We start from the raw sequence: 19,802 nt of genomic DNA, 5'->3' as shown, positions 1-19,802 counted from the left end.
TTAGCGTAACGCCATTACAGTGCCAGCGACGTGGGTTCAATTCCGGCCACTGTCTGTAAGGAGTTTGTACGTCTCCCCGTGACTGCATGGGTTTCCTCCGGGTGCTCCCAGTTTCCTCCCACATTCCAAGGACGTACGGGTTAGGAAGTTATGGGCATTGCGATGTTGACGCTGGAAGCGTGGCGACACTTGTGGGCTGCCCCCAGAACACTCTACACAAAAGATGCATTTCACTGTGTGTTTCGATGTACAGGTGACTAATAAAGATATCTTATCTTATATTAAAATAAACCAACATAAAAGGGTTTCAGACACCTATACTGTAATGGCAGCTGTGGCCTACACATGTAAAAACTGACCAAGCTTTATATCCCAGCCCAGGAAGCCTTCAAATGAACTTGTAAAACAGGCTGTGAGCTGATGGAAGAACTGAAGGAGTTATTCATACAGAGACACGAGCAGGATGGACTTCACACTGAATCAAGGAGATCCATCGCCAGACCATACAAGGACATGTGTGCCTGCTTTCTCTGAACCCCTGTGGTCTGGTTCTCCACGAGACTACAGGTCTGCTGAGGAGTAACATGGGAGGCAGTGGGAAGTGAGGAGAGGATCAGGTATGAGGGCACCATTTGTTTTCTACCCCTCTTGGCTAAAAGCTCAACATTACCACTTCAATAATGACAGCACACTATCCGCTGACTGGTGAATCCTTGGATACCATTGGTCTGGTTTTGCACCGACTTTACTTTTAAAGCATCTTCAATGTATCTGGGACTAGGTCTTGGGATGATTAAATAAGCAGCAATCTATGGGACCTGGAATTGTGTTAGCCCTGCAAGGTATGGTGGGGCATTTGAAGTTAGGGCCCAAACCTGAACTGACAAAGATCATTGTTAGGTGAATGCTGAAGTGTATGACATTGAGCAGTGGGTGGGGATAGTGGTCCAGTTGTTGGGAATGCGATTTGATGAGCTTAACCAAATGTCGAACGTATTAAACTTTTCACAGCGATGTTTCCATGTCTTCAGGCTTCAATGTGGAGTTGACTTCCTCCCATTGCTGTGTGCTCATCTATCCAGAGAGCTTCCTGGGCTCCTATGTACAGAGGGCCTTGTTCCTCTCCACTGCATCAACCAAGGCAGCACGGCATGGTAGTTGTAGCGGTTAGCATAACGCTATTGCAGCGCCAGCAACCCGGGTTCAATTCCGGCCGCTGACTGTAAGGAGTTTGTACATTCTCCCCGTGTCTGCGTGGGTTTCCTCCGAGTGCTCCGGTTTCCTCCCACATTCCAAAGATGTACAGGTTAGGAAGTTGTGGGCATGCTGTGTTGGCGCCGGAAGCGTGGCGACACTTGTGGGTTGCCCCCCAGCACATTCTGAGTAACGCAAAAGACACATTTCACCATGCGTTTCGATGCACATGTGACTAATAAATAAATATCTAAATATGTATATCTAAAATGTTCAAAGCCACATCCGAAAATCAGGGCACTTGTGCCTGCCTATGCTCTGCCATGGTTTCCAGCCAGAGTTGACGACTTGAGGAATCACATTTTGATGGACTCAGTGGGCACCTCCCAGTCAAGAAGGGCAGGCATGGTGGCTTCAATCAGCGAGAGCTGGCTTCAACTGGTGCTTGGCACTCGCAGAATTAGACTCTGCAGATCAGTACCAAGGTACTAAGCAGCTGGTTAATGCTGCCTGGATGTGCAAATGGTGGACAATAAAGCAATAAGAGGAACTTGGTATGCAAGGAGATCAAATCAGACAGCAAGGGTTAGCTGCACACAATGGTCCCATTATTCTCAAATTTCTCCCCCTGGATCTCTGGACATCTGATCTTCACCATCCCTCAGAGGGCCGCTTGAAAGGCAAAGAATTGCCACGATAGCATCAGATAGTCTTCTTCTATAGATCACAGCAGCACATCATTTTTCTTAGGAATGGTAGTCCTGACGAAGGGTCTCAGCCCAAAACAGCGACTGTTCTTTTCTCTTCATAGATGCTGCCTGATCTGCTGAGTTCCTCCAGCATTTTGCGTGCATGCTGGAAATCACTGTTCCTTCACTTCATTCCTTTCCATACATTTCTCCTCACCTCCACAGCAGTATTTTCTGCAACAGGTTACGGGTGTCATGGAGACTGGTTTATTAAGGTCTGACCATCTTCCCAGCAGGCAGTGTGGCTGCTACCTAGCAACTGGAATTCTTCGTGTAACTTCTTACAGGAACCATGCAGGTCCTGATCAATGCATGAATTGGTGTGCAGAATGCCATAGTACTACTTTTTAAATGAACTTTGGGGGAAAATTTGAGCGAGATTTAATGCTATAGGCCAGCACATTTTTGTGGTCCAAAACACACTGAACTCTTGGCTTCCTGGTTTAAATAATGTGGACAACAGCACCCCCCAGTGGTTCTACTCTGAAGGCAATGACCAGACAAATGGACCTTAAGTCTACCAACACCATGGAAAGATGTTATAAGGAAGCTCCCCCACAACTCTCTTTAACTCCAGCAACCCCTCTGCTAAACCTGCTTTGATTACTCCTATAGCATAAAAACGCACAAGCAGCCACCTGCAGTGGATTGAGTGAAAGGTTAAATACTGGTCTGTTGAGGACCTGTCACTTGCAATTTGACCAGAGTTCGTCGGCACTTGGAGCTTCAAGCTGGAGATAATTGACCATCAGTACCTGGTAAATTCAATACATCACAGATAAGAGAATCTATCCAGTCCTTGTGTGCATACTGATGTCAACATTAAAGGTACACCTCTAAAGCCTGTTTTTTCAACTTAACCAAAGCCTACCTGTCAACAGATCTTCTCCAGCAAACAAATGTGGGTGCGATTCAAGTAATGGGATTCAATATTTTGATGGTACTTAATTAATAGGCAGTCATCTTTTTTTTAATTCCAAAATAAACTTCATTCATCATAAAAAACAAACTATGTACAACATAAAACAGTGCAAACCTTTACATTCGTGTACGGATCAATCATTAGTGTTATCTTTTTATATAAAAAAAACACAGCACCGATGCCACCTGTGTGGCTCCCTGGGGTGCTACCACAATCCGTATTTACAATATTTAAGGAGCTTTCGTGCCTGACCCCACCCCTCCCTCCTCAAGTGGCAGAAGAACCCTAAACTGTAGTCCTTCCCCACTGAGCCCTTGCGTTGGCTGCAGCCAGCTTCAGTGCGTCCCTCAGCACGTACGCCTGCAGCCTGGAATGTGCCAGCACTCACCTGTCTGCCTAGTTTTCTTCTCTCTTTGTTCACCTTTCCCATCTTCTCCCTTCCCTCACTGGGTTTCCATCTGCACATTGTCCCCTGCCCACCTGGTTGCACCTATCATCTACCAGTCTCTGTCCACACCTCTCCATCGTCCTGCTATAGTCTGACAATCTTTCCCCTTCCCTCTCAGTCCTGATGCAGACCCAGGCAAGTTACATTGTAGTGACCTCTCCACGTTCCCCCATACCTGAGCAAACCCCCATCACACTTCCAACCAAGATCCTTCTTCCAGGGTCTCACTCAGGCTGAGGTCTCCTGCTACTGAAAAATCTCCGCAGAGCCTGAAACCATTGTAAGGGGAGATCATCGGCCAATTGTACAGGCCAGGGGAACCAGCACCCAGTGGCACAGCAAGGAATCTGATTGACCAGCAGGAAGGTCAGTGCTCAGCAGGAGTTATGCTGAACAGGAATGAAGGTAAGTAATAGTGCTTAGTCATGTGCTGTGGTTAGTGAGGCCACAAAAAAATGTAGGCTCAATCCAGGAGCAGACCAACTCTCACCTTCCTCTGAGTTACATCTATTTTACACATAGAGTAGTTTGTGTACAGTAGCTTATTGTATTGCAAGTACTTTGAAGTAAATCAAGGGAGATGAGATAAGATGCCACATAAGTGGAAATCTTTCATTATCTGGGAGGTACAAATCTCCTCTGAGGAGCTCATTATATGTTGCAATAATTTTCTCCTATAAAAGAAGCCATTTGCAATTTCACCTGAAATAATAAACTGATAAATTTTGGAAATATGTCTTCTGCAACAGCGTTAGTTGCTTTAGGGATCAGAACAGGTTTTCCAGATTTATTTCAAAGTCAAAGTCAAGTTTATTGTCATATGCACAAGTACAATCATGCAAGGGTGCAATGAAAAACTTACTTGCAGCAGCATCACAAGCACAGAGCATCAGATTCACAAGAAAAACATAAATTATACAAAGATTATACAAGAAAGAACACAATTAGAACAAAAAAAAAGTCCATTGTACTGCAAAGTGGTCATAGTGTTGCAATACTGAGGTAGTGATTAGAATTGTGCAGGTTGGTTCAAGAACCAAACGGTTGAAGGGAAGTGCTGTTCTTGAACTGGTGGTGTGGACTTCAGGCTCCTGTACCTCCTGCCCGACGGTAGCGGCACGATGATGGTGGGGATCTTTGATGATAGATGCTGCCTTCTTGAGGCAGCACCTCATGTCGATACTTCCAATGCCGCCTGCCTTGGCCTGTTTTGAAGATGGTTTCTTGCTTATCCCAGGAGACTATGTGGTCAGTGGTGGCGGTGAGGGAGTGCACAAAGTGCCATACTCATGGAGGGCAGATTAATGGATCAGAGGACTTTCTTCCTCCATCAGTGTTCACTTGATACTATTTACAGAACAGGTCATCAGACCAAGGGAACGTTCAATCTCAACTGAGGAACTGAGTGCATCTCCCCTGGCAACAAAAGTTGCATCGCTGCCCACTTCTCTCTGGAAATTAGTTGACCACCAGTCAGCTATTCTGTCACTGCCATTGCCTCTGCTCTACCAGACAAAGGTACTTCAACATCTACCTACACTGTGGGAAGATGCCATAGGGAAACTCCCCCAGAACTCTCTAACTCCAATAACCCCTCTACAAAACCTCTTTGGCTACCCTTGTAGCAGTAACAATGCACAAACAGCCACCTGCAGCCCTTCCTGAGCTCCTGCCCTTTCAGATTCATGCCTCCTACCTCCTCTCTAGACAAGTTTCTTTAGACCCTCAGACGCCTCACCGGAGAAGGTTGCTCTTTACATGGGTGCCTTCAGGCTATTGACCCTTCTAATTGATGATATGCTTCTGTACTTCACCACTGATTTCTTGTCATCCTTATCAGAAATAGACTAGGGCTTCCATACCATATAGTACAGCAATGTAGCGGAATATTATTGGATTTTGATATACAGTAAATTGGCATAAAATACCATGGAGAATAACACACTATATGGCACACTGTTATCCAATAACATCATGCAGTAAGATTGTGTAATGTTGTACAATATAATGCAGTACTGTAGTAATGTTTTAAAACAAAATAGCACACTGATATGGCATAGTAATACTTCACAATCACAAGATCACAAGACAAGGGAGCAGAAGCAGGCCATTTGGCCCATCGAGTCTGCTCCAAGGAAAGGGAAATAGAAATGAGAAATGGGGAATGGGGGAAGAAGAAGAAGAAGAAAAAAAACTATTCTAATCCCAATTACCGGCCTTATCCCCATGTCCCTTGATATCCTGACTATTTAGATATCTATCTATCTCCTCCTTGAACGCAATACAAGAAAGTGATATCATGTGGAAGTCCGGCATCATATTATAGCACAGCAATATGGTGCAGAAAATGCTACAGTAAAAAGCCAGTAATGTAGTATTTAACGTTTGAAATAATATAAATCTCTTACCCTGAATGTTACTGCAGTAGGTCCTCGTGGCAATGTCCTAAATTCTTCCATCTTTAACTGCTTTGCCAAAGGCCTTTCTGCTATCACAAGGCTGATGTTTATAACTTTCACTGCTGCCTTTTGCTCCTCTGATAATGAAGCAATCCTCACTTGACCTGCATACAGAAAGACAAAGATAGCATCAAAGCTGGGGTTGGTAAAACATTCACACCTTACATGTGGCGGGGAACACCAACTGCAAGTACCAGCAAAGAGTGTAAAGATGTCACAGACAAACAGAAGTACAACAGGTACATGTGATGTGGTTCCTTCTTTTAAAGGCAATCCAAGCATTTATTTGGATGCATGGGTTTGTGGCCCATGGATTTTGTTTAATTTGTAACGTTAACACTTGTAGTTTTTTTCAAGTGCGTTGAATGCAATGTACATAAGTTGAACAGAGGTTTGTTGCACCTAGATAGAATTGTATGTTATCATATGTAGTATGTTTGTAAATGTAACCATGCAACCTGTGTTGGCTTGATTGTACCTGCATTTCTTGTGTATATATGCTTCCAGTGTAAATATGTTTATCTGTTTATACGGTATTGTTCAGTTTTCTTAAGGAGAGAGTAAGATGGTGCATGTCTGTTAGCTGTTAGGGAGGTATTTATGGTTGATGGGTTGCTGTTACCTTAAGAAACTATACTATGTAGTTATACCTTGCACTGTACCTGCTTAAAGTTCAGTTGAAGCTAATTATCACAAATAAAGTTTACTTGAAACAAAGAACAGAATGCTGGAAGAATTCAGTGGATCAAGCAGCATGTCTGGAGGCAAAAGATATCCATCAAGGCCCTGCATCAGGACTGAGAGGGAAGGGGAAAGATTGTCAGACTATAGCAGGACGATGGAGAGATGGGACAGAGACTGGTAGATGATAGGTGCAACCAGGTGGGCAGGGGACAATGTGCAGACGGAGCCCAGTGAGGGAGGGGGAGAGGATGGGAAAGGTGAAGAAAGAGAGAAGAAAACTAGGTGGGCAGGTGAATGTGTGCAGGAGGGGAGCATCAAGGGTGTGGGTTAACTGAAATTGGAAAATTCAATGTTCATACCTTGGCTTAAGCTACTCAAGCTCAATATGAGACGTTATTCTTCCAATTTGTGTTTGGCTTCTCTGCAGCAATGGAGAAGGCCGAGGACAGACAGATCAGTATGGGAGTGGGAAGGAGGATTAAAATGACATGCAACTAGAAGCTATAGTTGGCCATTGTGGACAGAGCACAGGTGTGCCACATAATGGTCACCTAGTCTACACCTGGTTTCTCCAGTGTTTTCCTTGTGTATATTTGTGTCTTAGTGAATGAATAACTAACAACAATACTCTGCTCTACAGACTCGTGCAAGAGGAGCCCACGTTATTAGTTCTTCTGTTTGACCTTTATGCTTTAATTGAAGTATGGGCTACTTGATTGGATCCTGTTTCATCTAGGTGATACTTCATTACTATTTGCTATGACAACAATTACACTATTGAAATTCCTGTGATAACACCTTTTCATCAGGGCACTTGTGAGCTAACTTCCTTATTAATAGGACTGGCAACTCCAGTTAAAGTAACTCATTGGCAATTAATCAAACAGGTCTGATAGTTCCAGCACTTCCTTTGTTCTCTTCTATTAATCTTCTATTTACACCTCCACCAGACAGATTAGATGCTGTTAAGAAACTCATTCATCTGAAATCGGTCTGTGTCACCAATTTTCACTCGATCTCTGCCCAATCACAGTCATTCCCTTTGCTCTCTCTACCCCTCCCCTGCACTGTCTTCGTTTTCCAACTTTTACCAGCAACAATCAATCTACTGGAGGAACTCAGCAGGTCAGGCAGCATTGGGGGTCAAAACCCTGCATCAGTCAAAATCAAGTTCATTATCAGAAGTCCTGAGGCAGGGTTTCCACTAGACACATCGACAATTCCAGCATCTGCAGTCTCTTGTGCTTTTCAAATGTTAGTGCTTTTCCTCCCACCACAGATGCTGCCTGACTGGCTAGTGTTTCCAACATCCTCTGTTCTAAGATCCAAGGGACTCCTGTTCTCCTCTCCTGGACATTCACAACCAATAAAACAAACACACTCAGCTAAAATAAGACCCTAATAATAATAAAAATGTGGTTCCTGCAGCCTCCCACTGATTCCCCGGGGTCCTGAGTACCCAGGGTTGGCAGGCTTCATCCAGGGGATGGGGCCTCAGTCAGGGGGAGGGGCTTCATCCAGGGGGTGGGGCCTCAGTCAGTGGCAGGGCCTAATCCAGGAAGCGGGGCTTCACCCAAGGGGCAGGGCTTGGTGCAGGGGGTCGGGGGCTCAGTCAGGGAGAGGGACTGCATCCAGGGGGCAGGGTCTCAATCGGAGGCCAGAGCTTTATTCAGGGAGGGGCTTCATCTGGGGTGGGGGGCATTGCGGCCTCAGTCAGGGGTGGGGCTTCATCCAGGAGGCTCGGCTATCTGGGGGTGGGGCTTCAGTCTGGGGCGGGGCTTCATCCAGGGGAGGGGGTGCAGGGATATCCAGGGGGAGGAGCTTCAGTCAGGGGCAGGGCTTCATGGGGGGGCAGGGATATCCAGGGGGCAGAGCTTCAGTCAGGGGCAGGGCTTCATGGGGGGGCAGGGATATCCAGGGGCAGAGCTTCAGTCAGGGGCAGGCGGGATATCCAGGGAGAGGAGCTTCAGTCATGGGTGGGGCTTCATTCAGGGGGCGGGGCTTCATCCAGAGGGGCATCCAGAGGGCGGTGCTTCAGTTGGGGGCGGAGCTTCATTCAGGGGGCGGGGCTTCATCCGGGGGGGGCGGGATATCCAGGGAGAGGAGCTTCAGTCATGGGTGGGGCTTCATTCAGGGGGCGGGGCTTCGTCCAGGGGAGCAGGGATATCCAGGGGGCGGGGCTTCATCCAGAGGGCGGGGCCTCAGTCAGAGGGGCATCCAGAGGGCGGAGCTTCATTCAGGAGGCGGGGCCTCAGGGTCAGGAGGCGCCCGAGATGGCGGCGGTGTGGGCGCTGAAGGTCGCCCGGGCACTGAGCTCGGGGGTCCGGGGAGCCCGGGCGCTGAGCTCGGGGGTCCCGGGCTCCCCCTGGCAGCTCGGCCGCCTCAGCCATGTGGCGGTGGCCGTGCCGGAGATGGAGAGCGCCCGCGCCTTCTACCGGGACGTGCTGGGCGGCCGGGTGGGCGAGCCGCTGGCGCTGCCCGACCACGGCGTCCGCGCCGCCTTCGTCGAGCTGGGCGGCGCCCGGCTGGAGCTGCTGGAGCCGCTGGGCGACGGCAGCCCGATCCTCGGCTTCCTCCGCAGGAACCCGGCCGGCGGCCTCCACCACATCTGCCTGGAGGTGGACCGGCTGGCCGCCGCCCTGCAGCAGCTGCGGGCCCGGGGGGTGCGCACCCTCAGCCCGCAGCCCCGGCTCGGAGCCCACGGCAAACCCGTCATCTTCCTCCACCCCAAGGACTGCGGCGGCGTCCTGCTGGAGCTGGAGGAGGCCTGAGAGCCGCCCCTCCCCGAGGAGACGCAGGAGGCTGCGGGGCGCTGGCTTCATCTGATCCTGAGGCGGTTCCTCCCCCCACCCACCACCACAGATGCTGCTCGACCCGTTGAGTTCTTCCAGCAGAGTGTTGAGCCCAAGTGTTGACTCTTCTTCTCCCTCCGCCAACCTGCTGAGAGTGTTCCAGCGTTTCCTGTTCCGAATTGACACCACACCGCCCAACGTCCTGTTGCATTGGGACTTCGCTTCAGCCTCCTGATTAATCCAAGTCTACCAGAGATCTGGCAACACCCGAGAGGTTCTGGCAACTCCTCATCTGGTCGAGCAGCACCTGTGAGAAGAGAAATAGTTTTGACCCGATATTGTAACTGTTATCTCTTTCCGCTGATGCTGCCTGACCTGCTGAGTGTTTCCAGCACCTGCAGTTTTCTTTTTCAGCTTGCCTGAAGCAGATTATCACTGTATCAAGTTGGACTAAAATCTCAAACAGGACTTTTCCTCACCAGGAATGCTCAACAGACCGAAGATCTTTGTTCTCCAGTGATCACGAGGGGAGTGGAGTGAGAGTTTCCATAATTTATTTAATTCTGCATTTTTGGCCACAGCCTTTACAAGTAACTGAAAATATTTCTACTTCTGCAAGATCAACATTAAAGGCCGGGGAGTGTTATTTGTGGACAACTTGTTTCTCTTGTGTTAAATTGTACACTTCTGTACACTGAACAATTCAAATATTAAATTAGTATTCTGAACTCTGTACAAAATGCTGTTAAAATTTCAAATTAAAACAGCCTTAAAACAAAATTGTGTCAACCCTTTCAAGAAGTCACTTGTTAGCATTTTTGTTTGAGTTAGAAGGCTGGGAGAACACTCCAACACATTGGCATTAAGAAATGTGTTGGTTTGAAGGCTTTGGTTAAGGCTGAGCCCCTCATTAAGTGCAAAGTTGTGCAATAGTCAGCAACCAGCCGCAGTCAGTGAAACGTTGCAGGTAAATGTTGCAATGTCCCCCTTGACCTGTCCAGGCAGCAGAAATTGTGACTGTCCTCTTCACCACCTGCGACGTGCACAGGATTGTGTTTGTCCTGAGCTGCAGTATTGGCGCGGCAATAGGGCATCATCGGTCAAGGTTTCAATAGGCAACCTCTTATCTGTACAGACCCTGTGCACAGTGCCACATGGGCATCATGCAGGACCTAATGCCATTGAATAAATCTATTGTACATGCATCTGCAGTGATTAGCACCAGCAGGTGGCTTTAGTATGATGTGTGTCACCTGAAAGAATCCAGCCTCTGGTGGAAAGTTGTGGCCCTGTCCCTCTGCTGTTTCTGACAGGTGCACACTGATGGACTCCAGTGCAACTGCTACTTGCCGGTCTGAATACTGCTGGCTGCTGCCCTTGCTGCCCCCTCGGCAATGTTGCTCATTACCTCTAATAGCCAATTGGAAAGAGCCCAATGCAAAGAAATTCAATGGTCACCATGAATTCACTCAAAACAATACCCTTAAGCATTTCTCCTGGTCATCCTTGATCAGGTCAGTGATTGGATCAGCAGTCTCCTTTGTGAAATGGAATTCTGTCACACACATCTGATGGTCGTATAGTCTTTTTACAATATTTTTCTGCAAAGAAAATACAGAGTACATGAATCAAAAAGATAAAAATACTACTAAATACATTGTGTTAAATCATACTTGAAATCACAATACTCTATATTAATAATCAAACATGATAATAACCAGAAAATAAATTGGAATAATTTTATTATAAAAAAAATCTAAACCCACTACGAAGACCAAAGCTGTTCAGTAAAAAAAAAGGACAAGGAAAACCCTTGACACATAATGATATCAGCCAATATCTGTACTTTAGCCCCCAGATCAAAGGTTTTGAAAACAGTTCAAAGAAAGGACCCACAGCATTTGAAAGTCTAAGTTAGATTCTGAAATTGAACAACGGATCTTCTCTTAATTTAGGTAATGACATAACATCCCATAACCATTGAACATGAGTAGGCAGAGTGACTTCCTTCCATTTAAGCAACACAGCCCTCCTGGCTATAAGAGGAACAAAAGCCAGAATGTGTAGATCAGAAGCATCCAAAGTTATATCTTTTTCTCGAACATTCCCAGATAATGCAGTCAAAGGATTAAGTTTAAAATTTATTTTAAAGAACACAGAAAAAGTTTGAAACACCTCTGTCCAATATTTTTTAAGACTCTGACATGTCCAAAACATGTGAATTAAAGAAGCCTTTCCGTTATTGCATTTATCACAATAGGGAGATATATCCGATTAAAAACGGGATAGCTTGTCTTTAGACAAGTGAGCTCTGTGGACCACTTTAAATTGAAGGAGAGCGTGACGGGCACGTAATGATGAAGTGTTAACCAATTTAAAAAATTCATTCCAAGTTTCCTCAGAAATTGAAATCTGCAAGGCTTGTTCCCAAGCATTTTTAATTTTATTTAAAGGAGCCTTATTCATTCTTAATAACCTGTCATAAATATTAGATATTGAGCCATCATAAAAAGGCTTCAAATTAAAAATTACATCTAGTAAGTTCTTATCAGGACTCATAGGAAAAGAGTGTTATTGCGATCGGAGTAAGTCTCTAATTTGTAAATGTTGGAAAAAATAAGTTTTTGGTAAACTATATTTGGTTGACAATTGTTCAAATGAAGAAAGATTTCCTCCAACAAACAGGTCTTGAAAACAAACAATACCCGATTTGTCCCACTCTTTAAAAACTACATCAGTCATGGAAGGTTTAAAAAAAAATTTGAAAAAAATGGGACTAGACAAAGAAAATCTGGATAAGCCAAAATATTTTCTAAATTGTAACCAAATCCTCAAAGCATGTTTAACTACTAGATTATCAGTTAGTTTATTTAATGATAAGGGAAGTGAAGAACCAAGCAAAGAGATAATAGAAAATTTTTTATCAGAGTTAGCTTCCAAAGAAACCCATGCTGGACAAGCCTCATGATTAATGTAATGTAGCCAAAACATAAGATTTCGTATGTTGACTGCCCAGTAATAGAACCTAAAATTAGGTAAGGCTAAACCTCCAATCTTTTTTAACCTTCTGAAGGTGATCTTTATTTAATCTAGGATGTTTGTTTTTCCATATGTAGGAAGATATAATTGAATCAAGAGAATCAAAAAAGGACCTAGGAATAAAAACAGGTAAAGCCTGAAATAGGTATATAAACTTAGGTAGAATATTCATTTTAATCGAATTAATTCGGCCAATCAATGATATAGAGAAGGGTGACCAACTTGATAAAACCCTTTTCACATAATACAGTAAGGTAAGAAAATTTTCTTTAAATAAATGTTTATAGTTTTTAGTAATTGGTACACCCAAATAGGTAAAATGATTTCTTACAATTTTAGGTTAATATCAAGTGATATCAGATTATTCAAAGGAAAAGGTTCATTCTTGTATAAATTCAATTTGTATCCTGAAAACTGACTGAAACAGGAAAGTAGAGAAAGCAGAGGAGGTAACAAGGTCTCAACATTAGAAATAAAGAGTAAAAAATCATCAGCACAGAGCGAAATTTTATGGGTAATACCCCTTCTAAAGATACTAGCGATATCTCTGGATTCTCGAAAAGCAATAGTAAATGGTTCTAACCAGATCAAAGAGCAAAGGGCTCAAAGGGCATCCCTGTCTGGTTCCCCGTTGAAGTTTAAAAGGTTTGCAATTTTGAAAGTTAGTAAGAACTCGAGCAGAGGGAGATAAATAAAGTAACTTAATCCATTGAATGAAATCGGGTAGGGTCGTATAGTCAAAGTTATACAACATGGAAACAGGCCCTTTGGCCTAAATCACCCATGCCAACCAAGATCTCTACTGGAGCTAATCCCATTTGGTATTGGTTTATTATTGTCACTTGTACAGAGGTACAGTGAAAAACTTATCTTGCATACCGATTGTACAGATTAATTCATTACACAGTGCAGTTACATTGGGTTAGTACAGAGTACATTGAGTTAGTACAGAGTGCATTGATGTAGTACAGGTAAAAACAGTAACAGTACAGAGTAAAGTGTCACAGCTACAGAGAAGTTGCAGTGTAATAAGGTGCAAGGTCACATCAAGGTAGATCGTGAGGTCAGAGTCCATCTCATCATATAAGGGAACCGTTCGATAGTCTTATCACAGTGGGATAGAAACTGTCCTTAAGTCTGGTGGTACGTGCCCTCAGGCTCCTGTACCTCCTACCCGATGGAAGAGGAGAGAACAGAGAATAACCCAGGTGGGTGGGGTCTTTGATTATGCTGGCTGCTTCACCAAGCAGCGAGAGATAAAGACAGAGTTCAAGGAGGGGAGGCTGGTGTCTGTGATGCACTGGGCTGAGTCCACAACTCTCTGCAGTTTCTTGCGGTCCTGGGCAGAGCAGTTGCCGTACCAAGCCGTGATACATTTGCCTGCATTTGGCCCATATCTCTCTATCTATCCATGTACCTTCCACGTGTCCTTAAAGCATTGTAATTGTACCCACCTCTACAACTTCCTCTGGCAGCTTGTTCACCCTATGCATGAGATTGCCCCTAAGGTCACTTCTAAATCTATATGCTCTACTTTAAACTTAGGCCCTCTAGTCTTAGACTCCCCTATCCTGGGAAAAACAGACTATCCACCTTATCTATGTCCCTCACGATTTTGTATCCATCTGTAAGGTCACGCCTCAGCCTCTGACACTCCAGGCAAAACACATCAGCCTATCCAGCCTCTCCCTGTAACTCAAGCCCTCCAGTCCCCAGTAACAATGTTTAAGCTGCTGCTGATATTGAGCTCTGGTGGATAAGCAATCCTCTGCCAGTGATTCAGTCTGTAAGTTTTTTCCCTCTGTCTGCCCTGCAGCAAGGTGAGACGCACATTTCACTCAGGCCCCGAAAGGCAACTTTTCCCAGAAAGGACTGAATCAGAGGCTGCAGGTTCAAACATATAACACCAAACACAAACTGTCTCAGTGGAAATGTATCTACAGAAGACCCCCATGTCTGATGCTGAACTAGAGGACAATTAGGGAGCCTTTTAATCCCGTGAAGGGGTATACTGACAATTATTCACTACAACAGTGACGTTCATTAAAGTCTGAGCATTTCATACCATTTTGAATAAACAGCAGCTCTGTTGGCAGAGACAAGAAGCCACATTTCTTCACTACAGCTTGTTATCCTACAGATGATGCAGACAACTCTAGAATTCATGTGCATTTTATCATTGCAGGAAGTCTAACTATTTCAGACAGAATGGCAGCCCTGTTGTCAGGAAAAGGAAATTTATTACAGATTTTACAATCCTTGAAAAGAGAAGAATCACAGATCATCACAAACCGTGCACATACCATTCACAACACTACTGTGCTTTTTTTTAAACAGTGCACATATGATTGTCCTTAAAACAAAATAGCAACCCTTTGGTATTTGGCCAGCTTCAGGGGCCTGTTTTCCAGCACTCCAGAATGGTTCTCCAGAGCCACTTATCCCATTACTGAACCTCACAAACTATTCTTTCCAAGCATAGTGATAAATTTCTTGAGCAATTATGTTGTTAGATTGCTGTAAAGGATCAAAGCCTATGCAGGTGAGTGAAAGATTGGGATATATCCTGTGTCATGGCCACTTGCACTGTGACATGCAGGCAAGTAGGAAAACTAGTGCTAATGATCCAAAGAAATATTTACATCATCAATTATTTTAAAAGCAACATTGGCACAAAGCAAAGTTGCAACACAATTAATGGTATTATAAGTATCATCAGGCAAATTCCTTCAATGAAATTAATGGTAGAACAACTCGCAGAAATGGGCCGCATTGATGGAGAGTAGCCAACGGGGGGCGGTAGTGATCCACCTTTCGTTTTCCATCTCCAGAACCCTTGCACAGAACATCACGTTGAGAATGCAGTTCTAAGCTTGAAGAGCACTCCAGGATTGCTGTTTTTCTTCCAAGATGTATAAGCTAGTGATTAATTTACAACATAATTTATTTACTGACCAAAGTAATAGCATTAACTAACAAAAAAAAAACATAAATCTTAACAAAAATGGATTAGGCATTTTCCTCTCCCCACTTGTCTCAGGGTACAATTCAGAACCACAGGCATCTGTTCTGATTCAGTGGTTTCTTTCTTCCTCAGGGACTCCCATTTCTCCATACCTGCTGAGCCAGAAGAGGAGCCAATATGTTCAGTCTACAGTGTTTCAATGTTCCTCTGTGGGTGTAATATAAAATACAACAAATAATAACAAGAAACTACAAAAGAATTCGTCATATATCATACAAATGTTACTAACTATAAAGTACTGTACATTGCTGCAGCTGTTGATACAACCTTTTACACAGCTATTAACTCTTGATCAACTGAAACTCCTGCTCCCATATAATTAGCTCTAACTCTGGTTGTGGACTCAACTCACCCCAGCATTGCCCTGTCTGCAGTTTGAGTGACTCATCAGTAGCTTCCTTGTAAACTGCCCAGATTTGCGCTGAACTCCTACACAAAAGATTCATACCTGTGACAACAGGTTGATACAAACCCCTCACTTTATGATTGTACCTTCCAGTTTCAGCTTACTCCTAAGGTGGTGCACCCTAACCCAACTAATCCTCTGTCATGACTTTTCACCAAAGAGTCCATGTGGTGGGGAAGCAACTCTCAACTAAATTGGCATCCGGAGAAGCTATTCCTCCCCAGGGATGTTCTGTAGACAGATACAAAATCCTTGAGGAGAACAGTTGACGTAAACTGATTATTTGGGTTTATCTTGTTTGTGAAAGAAAAGGAATTTTTTTGCAACTTCTTCAAATTGCAGTCTGCTTTTCCTAAAAAAAACTAGTTAGAGAAAAGGTCTCCTTGTCCCTCATGCTGGATAGAATTCAGATAATTTCTGGTCTACAGGAACTAAAGGCACATTTTCCTAAAGTATTGCCGACAGGAGACTTCCTCAAGTGACTGATGTCCCGACTCCCCAGGACATTGGTCATTTCTAAACAGTTTCTTCTGTTCCTGCTGTGGCACAATGACATGCCTTAAATTTTGATGGTTCTTCTTCATGGTTCAACCAGTTACCACATCATCCTGGAATGCCCAAACATTATCACCTTGCTTTAGGAGTTGATCTATTTTTCAACCCATATCTAAGTTTAGTAAAGTTCATAAAATGAAGAGTCATTATAAGATCTTCATATAGCTGTTGCTGTATTGAACCATTGTTGTGCTGCACAAAACTTTTAAGTTGCCTCTTTGCTTTCTTCAATCAGGAAATTTCCTGTCAATTTAACTCATGTCATTAATTTATTCATCAAACCTCTTCCTTTCCCCTTGTGAACTTAAGTTATGATCATAGTGGGGTGAAGTAAACCACTTTTCACTTCTTCAAACTGACTTTCCAAATCTTTGAATTCCCAAAAGTCTTTAACTATTTGTTTGCTGCACCATCTCACTTTGGTCAAATTTAAAATAACTGGAATAGTTTGATACAGTACATCTGCTACTGTCCTGATGGAGGGCTTCAACCCAAAACATTGACAATTCCTTTCCTACCACAGATCCTGCTTGACCCGTTGAGCTCCTCCAACAGATCATCTGTTGATACATTTGATCACTTGGAATTATTACTAGTCCACCTTTACATCCAGTGCTTTCGGACACTTCAATGAACTTTATTGTTGCTGATTCCTTTAAGGCTGTTTTGAACTGGTACATTGTCATTAGTTTACTTCCTCACTCAGGACTATTCCTGCCACTTTGGCCTCAAGTGTTCACAATAATATTTTCCTTCATACTGTTCACTCCAGGTCAGCCAACAGTTCATTATACCAATGGCTTATAGGACAGTCGGTTTCATACTTGTATCAAAGCTAAATTCCTTTCACATCCTGATTTCCCCTAGCCAGAGCTGAGGTCATTCTTAAACTGACTTATGAAAAGAAGCTCCTTGGAGAACATTAACCACTGTCCCAAAATAAATGACAGTTGAAGAGGTCAACCAGTTTTGGTTGTCACAATCTTGCTCCACGGAACTTCCAAAGAAACACCACCACCCTCTTCATTCTTCTATGCAGAATAAAAAAAAAGTTGCTCTGCATTGACCCCTTTTATGTGCTCCAAGCTACACAGATCTAGTTGATTAAATAAGCTGCATGTTTATTTACAAAATTTGCTTACGGGTCTTTAGCATATTTGCCTTCTCCAGTCATACCTTCTGCCTGCTCTCCAAGAGGCTGGGACTAACTAACTGTGGTGGGGCCTCATTGGTGTCCAGATGTGAGCTAGCAGAGCTGCTCCAAGTCTATCCCATTCAGCACACCAAATACTTCTAGAAAGACTTAGAACACTACAGCACAGTACAGGCCCTTCAGCCCACAATGTTGTGCCGATGTTTTATCCTGCTATAAGATCTATCTAACCCTTCCCTCCCACATAGCCCCCCCCATTTCTCTATCATTCATATGTCTTCTTTAAAAAAACAGATCAATCACATTGACATCCTCAACCCTCTCCATTACCTCATAGAAAAGCTCAAAGTTAGTTAAGTAAGCAAAAAAATAACCCCACAGATGCTGGAAGTGCTGTGGAAGTGAGCTTTGGTCAACACCCAATCAACAACAAGGGAAACAGACTTAGGGACAAGAGGCAGCTGGAAATCCAATTATCCCAACACCTTATCAGAAACAATTTGGCAGCCCTTGGGACTCGATATTGAATTCAACAGTTTCAGATAATCAGCCTTTCCTGTTTGTGTCAGAAGTGATCAATACTGATGAAAAGTATCATTAATTCAGTTTATTCTTACTGTGTATTTTTAGTATTCTTTATTATTTCAGTCATCTAGTGACTGCTGTGTTCCGAATCTCACAGTTCTAGCATGTTTTTCTCTCTCTACTCCCCCATTAATATTCCTGCATTTCAGTTAGGACTACGAAGCAGTGATTTCTCTTTCAGATGGTACAGAAAGTACTGTGTGTGTTACCTGGGTTACCCCACCTTACACAGCTCTGGACCTCCCACTCACCATTTTGTTCTCTGCCATCGTCCACCTGTGCTTGCTATCTCACTGTTTCCACAGGAAAAAAATAATTAGCCAGCACTCAGAGGTTACAAGATACAGAATGTCTTTATAAATCCGTCTTTTTATTTAATAGCTTAATTGAGACATTTTCTTCCACAAGTTTCATTAATGGCTTTCTATTCAGAATGTTTATCACTTGTTACATTATTGTTCACTCTGAAATGTTAACTCTCTCCACAGATGCTCCCTGACCTGCTGAATAATTTCTACTACTTTGTTTTTATAGCAGATAACATCTGCAGTGGGTGTTGGAGTCACTCTTTGCATGATACATTGATTTAAAATGATCGTTGTTATACCATTCCCTGACCAGTGTAATCTTATTGGGAAAAGAATGAAGTAGAATGCTTTGAAAATAATGAATAGGCAGGGATTTCAACTTTCTTAGACTGAGTGCTTTATCAAATGTTAAATAAATAGAGATTAGAATGAAAACTTAAAGATATAGGAAATTGCATCTTGCTAGAGTTTTACAATGATCTAAAGTTAGTAGAACTGAAACAATCTAGAGTTAAAACCAAGAGGTAAATGCCTCAACAATGTAACACAACAATGGTGGGAGATGCTTCACAATATAATACTAGAAAATAACAGGCAGGAAAAGTCTGGCTGGTTCATCAGGCATGCTGGCAGTCATGAAGTCTGAGAGCAATTTAAATCAATTTAGCCTTAGGTCATGGAGGTGGTCTCAAAGTACAAATGTGTCCATGGTTCAGCACAGGTAATCTCACCAAAAGGCCTGAAGACAGGTTAATGTCCACCAGTTGTCTGGGGAATGTTATTCAAGATTAGTTATAAGCAGGGTCCAGGATTGGCAGGGATCAGGGAACTTTTGTACCTATTAATACATTTGATTTGGGAGTCATCAGCCCACATGTTATGTGAGGAAAATTTTACTTTAAGTACTAAGTTCACCTTGTAAAATTCTTGCCCTTTCAGACTAAAACAAATGAAGTAGCAATCTCTTTCTAGAGCTGTAGATGGACTTTGTGATTAGCCAAACCTTGTTTCTTCTAACAGATCATGACAAACTAACAAGTTCTTCCTCTACTCAAGGGAAACAGAAAATGCATGTTAATGATTAGAAATCTAGTCATCCAGGGTGGCAGCTTTTCTCAAGATACTTTTTTTTGTTGTTAACATGAACTCAGAGGGTTATAATTTAATTGCATCAGTGATTCATTTTGTTTTTGCAGTGGTTAATGTATTTAGTAATCTATGCAACACCAGCTTTTGTTTATAAGCTCTGCTGTGGTTCCAGCTAAGCTGCTACTCTACTGAGATTCATGAATACAGAAATATTTTGGTAACATCAGAGACACGCAACAGTAACTTGATGCTAAGCAGCAAAAAAAAAATGTTCGTGTTGAAAATCTGGTACCAAAAAAGAAACTGAAAATGCTTGTAAACACTCAGCAAACCAAGCAGCATCTGTGGAAAGAGAAACAGAATTAATGCTTTGGATTGTTGACCTTTTGTCTGA

The 19,802-nt window shown here is 43.4% G+C and overlaps 1 protein-coding gene across 1 annotated transcript; it reads left to right on the top strand.

The window, feature by feature from the left end:
• Window positions 1–8,687: 8,687 nt before the first annotated feature.
• Window positions 8,688–10,028, top strand: mcee (methylmalonyl CoA epimerase). Its single transcript, XM_052034816.1, has one exon. It carries the CDS (start codon window positions 8,730–8,732, stop codon window positions 9,225–9,227), a length of 498 nt encoding a protein of 165 aa, XP_051890776.1. The 5' UTR covers window positions 8,688–8,729; the 3' UTR covers window positions 9,228–10,028.
• The last annotated feature ends 9,774 nt before the right edge of the window (window positions 10,029–19,802 follow it).

This window comes from Pristis pectinata, chromosome 20 (genome assembly GCF_009764475.1).
Source record: "Pristis pectinata isolate sPriPec2 chromosome 20, sPriPec2.1.pri, whole genome shotgun sequence".
In the NCBI taxonomy this organism is placed as follows: domain Eukaryota; kingdom Metazoa; phylum Chordata; class Chondrichthyes; order Rhinopristiformes; family Pristidae; genus Pristis; species Pristis pectinata.
Note: the sequence above shows the minus strand (reverse complement) of the source record. Positions and strands in the feature narration are given on the sequence as shown.

Coding starts and splice junctions, on each gene's coding strand:
- mcee (XM_052034816.1), top strand. CDS start 8,730: ATGGCGGCGGTGTGGGCGCTGAAGGTCGCCCGGGCACTGAGCTCGGGG.